At 50.7% G+C, this 8,561-nt stretch overlaps 1 protein-coding gene across 1 annotated transcript; it reads left to right on the top strand.

Moving 5' to 3' along the window:
* The first annotated feature begins 1,250 nt into the window (after window positions 1-1,250).
* LOC136544798 (mavicyanin-like) lies at window positions 1,251-2,194 on the top strand. Its single transcript, XM_066536865.1, has 2 exons — window positions 1,251-1,478; window positions 1,590-2,194. The coding sequence occupies exons 1-2, from the start codon at window positions 1,310-1,312 to the stop codon at window positions 1,904-1,906; spliced, it is 486 nt and encodes a 161-aa protein (XP_066392962.1). The 5' UTR covers window positions 1,251-1,309; the 3' UTR covers window positions 1,907-2,194.
* Window positions 2,195-8,561: the final 6,367 nt, after the last annotated feature.

Below are 8,561 nucleotides of genomic sequence, written 5' to 3'. Positions count from 1 at the left end.
GTATTACTCTGTAATCCTACTAGGAACTCTCATTGTAAGCCGACTAAGACTCTAGCCTCCTGACTATATAAAGGATGGCAGGGCTCCTTAGATGGGGGTTCAAGGGAATAATTGTACACAACACTTGACAATCATTCCAACGCAAAGGCTAACGCCGACTGGACGTAGGGCTATTACTCGATCAAAGATCGAGGGTCCGAACCAGGATAAATCGACTGTCTCTTGCGTTAACCATCGGGTTCTGCATACGCTGAAGCCCGAACATACTGCCCCGGGTACCCCCGTGGTAGGCTATCGGTGGTCAAACATCGACAAGGGCTTGTGTTTGAATATATTTATATTGTATTTATTTTTGGCTGAAGTTTAATATGGTCAAGCATGAATGTATGATACACCAAGTTACTCTTTGTTGCTTTCTACAAAAACAGGGTATAACCTCCGTAAAAAATGTCTGATACACCAAGACCGTACCTCATCCGTCTTACATTCAAGAAATATCTAAGGACCTGTTTGGATCTATTACTGCTAATCTAGTATTAATAGTTAGAAGAGCTAAAATTAGCAGGTGAGAATCTGAACAGACCTGCTAACTATTGTCTAGGAGGATTGCTGAAACTTAGTTTATTAGTTGGTCTAGGGGTGCTAATAGTTTATGTTTATATCTAATGTGCTATATCTAACTACATATTCGCAGGTCCATTTGAAAACCCCCTACTAATATAATTAACTAGCTAATTAATGAGTTAGCTAACTATCAGCATTAGTTGATTCAAACAAACCACAAATCCATGGTTTGATTGGAAGAACAAGAAATTATGGACGAGGTTTACACGTTTTGGTCCTAAGTCCTAACGACGAGGAGGTTACATCCAAATTCCGAAACAAGCGCAGTGCCAAACGCTGTTTTGTCACTTTCCATGCGTCCCTGCAATCTCCCGTGCATCCAGTGATGATCCCAATGCAAACTTCACCTCGCTTTTATCAGCTCCCCTGATTCGGCAGCTGGATTGCTGAGCTAGAAACAGCCCATTTGTCAGGCACTACCGACCAGAACGGCCTATGTGCCGTCCGCCCGCTGCGTTCTAGCTGCCGCAGACTCTGACCTCATAAAGTGACTTTAGCGTCGACCTGGTCCCGTGTTACCTGGTCAAGGCTGTAGCTGCGTGCAATTCATGCCCCTCTGCTGTATAAATAGACGCGAGATTGTCATCACTAATTAAGCCACAGCAGCAGTTAGCAGAGAGAGACTACTAGTGCCACATCTGCCATAGCAAGCAAGCTAGCTAGCTCATCGCCAGGGAAGAGGCAAATGGCTTACCGGCAAGTGCAGCTCCTAGCCATGGTCGCCGCCGTCGCGTGCCTCGCGCCGCTGGCCTCCGCCACGGAGTTTATGGTCGGGGACGGCCTCGGCTGGAGGGCCAGGTTCAACGAGACCCACTGGGCCGACAACAAGACGTTCGTGGTCGGCGACAGCCTGAGTACGCACACGAGAGACGATCGACAACACCATCACCTTGCACACGCACACGCACTATACATATTTCGTTGGAATCACTTAACCCCCATTACTAATTGTCTCGCTCTCGCAGTGTTCATGTACAACAAGGAGAACCACACGGTGGCGCAGGTGGGCAAGGACGACTTCGTGGCGTGCAACCTGCAGGGCAACCAGCTCAAGTTCTGGGACTCCGGCAACGACGTCGTGACGCTGGACAAGCCCGGCAAGATGTGGTTCATCTGCACCAAGCCTGGCCACTGCCTCAACGGCATGAAGCTCGTCATCGACGTCCAGGCACCCGCCTCGGGCCCGGCGGCGGAGCCACCGTCGTCGGCGCCCATCAGCTACACGGTCGGCGGCGCGGTGGCCGCCGCTGGTGCCGTGCTCGCGGCCGTGCTCGCGTTCTAGATTCCTCCTGTGTGCGCGCAGGATCAATCGTATTTACTTGACAACATCGATCGTTTTGTGTGTGCGTGGTCGTCGGATCAATTTTTTCTTTCTTTTTTATATTCACGAATACTGTTGTTTATTGTTTGGACTTGTTGCTGCCGCTACTGGTGTTTCAACTAGGTTACGCTAGCAAGAGTCCAAAGCTATCTATGTATACGGATACGGGGCCTGCCGGCCTTTTTACCTGTTTCATTCAGGTGGTCTCATGAGTTTGCTGTGTCCGCTGTATCGCCAGCCTTATATAATAAGGTCATTGTAATAAAGTTTATCTCTACAGATTATTGACAACCTATTATACTACTCCTAGTCAGCTAATAGTTTACTGGAAATATCATTTTCCCTGTGTGCTAAAAAACCATCAAGGAAACAGGAAAAACATCATGGAAATTAATTCTATCGGGAGCCCGACAGGCATATCCCGTCAAGAATACATCGACGGAGAAATCGATTTTTTTTCCTGTGAGCTTCCTGACAGAAGCTTTATTAATTCCATTGGGTTTTTTTTTACAATTGCCTGATGGAAAATTTGCAGCAGTATCAGGTTTATTAAATTCGCTTAACCATCCTACTTCAGGTATCTAATCTCACAGGGTAGGGTTACCACATGACTCATGTGGGTCTTAGGCACATCTCTCTCGATGCAACATCTGATAAACCCTTCACAAGGTATCTACTAGGTTTATAGCCGCCTCAACATAGTCCAACGGTATTACTCTAGAGCACATCTGTTGGTGTGGGACCCACGGGATACCTCGCAAGAAAGGGAGAAGATCTAGTCTAACTAGAATTCTTCCCCTGTAATCTTAGTAGTAGTATTATTCTGTAATCTTACTAGGAACTCTTATTGTAAACCGACTAGGATTCTGACCTCCTGACTATATAAAGGAGGGCAGGGTTCCTAGAGAGAGGAGACTGGGACGACAACACAACACTTTACAATCAATCCAACGCAAAGGTTAACGCCGACTGGACGTAGGGCTATTACTCGATCAACGATCGAGGGTCCGAACCAGGATAAATCGACTGTCTCTTGCATTAATCGTCGAGTTCCGCATACGCTGAAGCCCGAACATACTGCCCCGGGTACCCCCGTGGTAGGCTATCGGTGGTGAAACATCAACAGCTGGCGCGCCAGGTAGGAGCTTTCGGCGACTTTGCATCCGAGAGCTCGATGGACCTCGACAACATGATCTTCTCGACAGGATCAACCTTCACCTTCGGTTCATGGATCAGCAAGGCAGGTGACAATGGCAAGCTCCAAAGCCGTCTCCTCGAAAATTCGGATCACCATGAAGACCATTCTATTTCGGTGACTACGACAGATCAACTTGCTGGAAGATTCACGCAGCTCGCGATGTCCGATCCAACTCAGATTTCGCGGCTTCACGCATCCGATTCAAACTCAGGCTCCGCTTCCGAGACGGAGTCTTATCCAAGTTCTTTCGGAAAACCGAGTTCTTTTCCGACAAGGCTCCGAAACATGACATCAACCTATCAAGAATACAACTCGGAGTACACTCAGAGTATTTTAAAGAAGACGGGTCCTTTTCCATTCGGTCTCGGCACCATGGCAACGTCTTATCGGGCACAGCTCGAAAGATCTCTTAATCCAGTGCTTGGAATACCACTGACAGGAGCTCAGGAAGGTCTCATACTAACCGTAACATCTCAAGACTGCATCATCCACTGGCCAGGTTCTGTTCCTGAGGATAGCAGTACCCGGCTAGTTGACACAACAACAACAACAACAGCTCTACCCTACCAAGAAGGAGACTTGATCTGCGACCCCGAAGCCTCTACTGAAGTTATCAACAACTCTGATAGTACGGAAACCAACGCCGATGATAGAACAACTCACGCTCGAGAAGTATTCATGATTCGCCGTCCTCGATCACCATTGGTCCCCCCTGAAGCGCCCGACGTCAGGTCTTCAGATGAATCTGAGTCCAACATATCACCATTTACCCAGGGGCACGATGGTGAGACCGAGAGTCAGAGGCAAGCTAGAGAGAGAAAGAACAAATTGAAACAAGGACGTCAACGCCATGCTAAGCAGCGCAAGGAAGCTTGGATCAGATATGAATCAGACCTAGCCGAGTACAATAGAAGAAAATCAGAGCGAGAGGTCGAAGAAGGACGAGCGGCGAATACACCCTATGATAAGATCCGAGAAGCACTAGAAGAACTCAGGGCGACTTCACATCCTAGTGAAAAACAAGAACAGCTCCGGGACTTCCTCCGATCAATAGTCCTAAGGACGCACGATAGAAGGGCCCACTCAAGACTACCTGACAGGTCAACATCTCATGAGCAGGAAGATCTAAATCAAAGGAAGTCCACTTTCGAGAGAGTTGGACCAAGTGGAAGTCACAACAGAGAAAGTAGAAGAAACCATAGTCAAAACGACTGAGTCGAACAACCAAGAAAGGCCAAAAGCAAAGCACCTACTCGGACAGCCACGCAAAACTACTCTCACCAAGACAACAGTTGGCAAGAAGAGGGCGCTGAATTAGAATACACAGAAGCCAGAACACACGATAGATTCTCCTATTTTGCAAACAGATTTGCTTCAGTATGACTGCCTCACAAGTTCAAGCCATCCAACCACTCCAAGTATGATGGCAAGACCGAACCAAGGTAGTGGCTCAGGATTTACTCGCAATCGATTGAATTGGCCGAAGGAGACGATGACATCAAGACCTTGTTCTTTCCCATGGCCCTAGAAACCATGCCCCTTCAATGGTTTGACAAATTGAATCCAGGATCAATCAGAAATTGGGAGGACTTGCAAAGAGCTTTCTGTGAAAATTTCGCGGGTATCATTACACACCCAATTACCTACGCAGAGTTAAAAGGACTCAAGCAGAAAGGAGGTGAAAGTCTCAAAAATTACTATCGATGATTTGGCGAACTACGAGCTCAAGTACATGACATCACCCAACGAGAAGTAATTGAAGCTTTCTCTCACGGAATCATGGCTAGGTGGCAATTTCAAGACTTCTGCAAAGAAAACCCAAGAAACAATAAAGAATTCAGACGAACAGTGGAAAAGATGATTACCGTAGAGGAAAAGACACGAGAAAGATTCCCGAATAGAAACAACCGAGACAACCCAGACAAGCAAAATCATCGAAACAACAGACATCAGGAAAGAAAACATGGACCAGACAACACCATAGCAGTGTCGGTGTTTCGTACAAGCACCAGCAAGTAAATTTATAGTGATGCGCGTTAGGCTCGGATGGTGCACTAAAGGACACAAGATTTATACTAGTTCGGGACGAATGTCCCTACGTCCAGTCTGTTGCTGCTCGTGTTATTAGCACTAAAAACTGTTCGTAGTAGGGGGTACAAATGGTCAAGAGAGGGACTGGTCCCAAGTCTCTAATGGAAGGGTCGAAAGGATATCAAGAGCCTGATAGCAGCTTGACTGTGTGTGATGTGTGTTGTTCGTCAAGAGTCGGTCCCTTCGTTGAAGGAAGCACATCCACTTTTATAGATGAAGGGGACGGCTTTACAAGTGAGAGGGCTAGGGTGCGTACGCTACCTAGCCTTGTTGTTCACGTCTACCAAGCCTTGTTGTCCATTCCGGTGGGTGCGAAAGGATGATAAGCACCTACAATACTGTCGATGCTACTGTAGAATGTCAGGATGGCTATAGAGCACTATTTCGTGCAGGGTATGGTCCCTGGTACAGTGGTTTTGACTTGTGAGCCATGCCTTGCCTTTCTCCACACATCTTCTGGTTCTCTCCGAACGGGGAGCCCTCGGTCGGATGGCTCTAGTCAGCCCTCAGTGCGCCGGTCGGAGAAGAGCGGTGAGCAAGCTTCCCGTGAGCCCCGATCACGGGGTTGGAGTCGCGGGGTCGGAGCAGGAAGCAGTGCTGTGGGCAAAGCCTTTTGATCAGAGGGGGTGTCCAGAGGCTGAAGCGAATACTCTGATCTGGTGGACCCGAGGGGCCATGAAGCAGGTGCCGCTCCCTTGGGACCATATCATGGTGATAGCATATCCGTCATTTGTGGAGGACACGAGTCTTTTTTTGGACCGTAGTGGTTGTCGTATGTCTACGTCGGGTTCCATGCCCGAGGGCTGAAGGCGGTGCCTACAACTCTATAGGGCAAAGAGCACGTGCCCACAACACTATTCAGGCTCTGCTATGCCTAGAAGGGTCTAAATCACCCATCCCGTTGTTCCCTGGCAGTACTTTTCCTACCGGGGCGTAGGGTATGGTCCTTAAAGTCGCGGTTGACCCGAACGTCTTGTCCTAACCTGTACCTATCATCATGAAGGAACGGGGAGAGGTTGTCAGGCAAGATGAAACTAGTCCTTGGACATCGAGTGAGGCGAGGGTCATCCTCGGACGTCGGGCGAGGCGGAGTCCAGTGCTTATCCCTCAGGTGAGACCGAGCCCGTCCCTCGGGGGTCAGGCGAGGCAGAGTCAATCCCTAAGCTCTCGGGTGAGGCAGAGCTGGCCCTTATCCCTCGGGTGAGACTGAGCATGGCCCTTGGGGGTCAGGCGAGGCAAAGTCTATCCCTAAACCCTTGGGCAAGGTGGGGCTGGCCCAAAGGCGTCGGGCGAGGCGGAACCAAACTCCCGTCACTCGGGCAAGAAACGCAGCGGCGCCTTTGTCCGTCTAGAAGTTTTTAATGTTCGATAGTTATCGGTTCCACCTCTTGGGATATCCAGGTGTTAGGTCCCCGATAGTAGCCCCTGAGCCTCCGGTTGATTCGGACAGAATCATTCGGGGGGTGTTTTCAATTTCGTCGGAGTTAATTTGCCAGAGGGTGCGCGCGAGCACACCCGATGGGTGTAGCCCCCGAGCCCCCAGGTGACTCGAGTAGAGTCGCCTAGGAGGTAGTATCCGACCCTTTGCGGGTAAGGCTGAAGAACTTGGTTTTTTGTCGATAGGATATTTTTAAGGGAATCGTGGTATTCCGTTCGTGGGAATTTTACTCAGTGTCGGCCTAGCTGGGTCCTGACTGTGGATCAAGGCCCTGGTGACGCTTGTGTCTTTGAGTTCTGGTTTCTTGTAGGCCCATCCTTCATTGGGGTGGCCATTGAGTTGGTTTGGGCCGACCCCCGGTCGTTATGGGCCCAGACGGATTAGAGAAGAGAGTTTTTTTGGTCCACGTCCCCTCTGTGGGAATAGAGTCCGGTCGCTTCGGGAAGGCAAACCATCTGGCTCGATTTTGGTGGGAGAGGATAGGGATCGCGGGCGCATGTCCCGTGACGTGATGTGATGGTGTGCGTGGCAGGCCCGGAGATCGATGCGGACGGTTGCCCTTCTCGCATCCATCGCCCCTATAAAACCACGGGGTTCGCCCCTAGGGTTCCGTATTTTGCCCCCTTGCCTTCGCGTCTAAAACTTTTGCCGCCAATCGCCCTAGCCTCCTGGGCCCGCACTGCTGCCGCCGTCAAACTCGCTGCTGCTTTCTTCTCCGTGCTGCTCCCGTTGTCGCAATGGACCCGGGGTGCAAATCCAACATCTCCCTTCGGTGTCTGGAGGGCCTCGTCTGCTGAGGCCTCCTTTGCCCATTGACCACCGCCGAGGAGTGGCGACTACCCGCTGAGGAGGAGGAGCCGTAGCCGCCTAAAGGGTACATCGTGTCTTTTGCTCACTTCCATGAGCGGGGATTCGCCATGCCCACCCATCCATTTTTTCGGGGATTGCTGGACTATTATTAGGTGGAACTGCAGCACCTTACCCCCAACGGGATCCAACACATTGTGGTGTTCGTCGCCCTATGCGAGGGGTTCTTAGGGACCAGTCCGCACTTTAACCTATGGCGGTATATCTTTGCCGTTAATCTGGTGAAGAAGCGGGTTGAGCAGCAAGAGCTACATGTGCCGGTGGTGTGCGCCAGCATCCACCTCCACAACAACCGAGGGAGGATGTACCCGCTAATGCGTTTGTCCACCTCCAACAAGGGGTGGCATTCGCAATGGTTTTATATCAAGAACAACGCTGCCGCCCGCTTGCCAGCTTTCACCGGGCGCTACATCTTGGAGGCCCCAGGGTCATGGGGGTGGGGTGTCCCGGGCAAGGGGAAGAAGCAACTCAACAGCCTTCTCGCCTCCATCCAAACTCTGAAGCAGAGGGGCATGAAGGGGTCGAGGATCATCGGCGCCTACCATGCGAGGAGGGTGGCGCCGCTGATGGCGCGTGTACTTCCCCTGTATCAGATGGTGCCCGAAGCGTTGCTTGAAGGGACGGTGCTCGTCGATGAGGCGCTCCCTTACTCTGAAGTGGCGCAGCGAATCAAGGAGGCGATGGAGCCCACAAAGGACTCTGCTGGTGTTGTCCTTGACTTCGTGTATCCGGTGCCGAAGCATCCCCCAATGTGACCGGAACTAGGGTTTGTTGACTTCGTAAGTTTTCTTGCCTCTTGCTCCTTTCTTCTCTTGTAATTTCTGATCCCCTGATGTTAACCTTGGGATGGCGGGACCAGCCAGGGGGACTGCACTTCAAGGACAGCCCGGCTCCATTGTCGAAGGACCCAACTCAGGCGGTAGCAAACCGCGCCGTGGCTGGTTGGGACAAGAAGACGCGGGAGCTTGCGAAGAAGAAGGTGATACGGAAGCAGCAAGCTTGAGATCGAGGAGAGGAGACAA

The sequence above is a fragment of the Miscanthus floridulus genome, chromosome 3, assembly GCF_019320115.1.
Source record: "Miscanthus floridulus cultivar M001 chromosome 3, ASM1932011v1, whole genome shotgun sequence".
Taxonomy (NCBI): Eukaryota; Viridiplantae; Streptophyta; class Magnoliopsida; order Poales; family Poaceae; genus Miscanthus; species Miscanthus floridulus.
The sequence above is the reverse complement of the archived record's forward strand: the minus strand, read 5'-3'. Positions and strand labels throughout refer to the sequence as shown.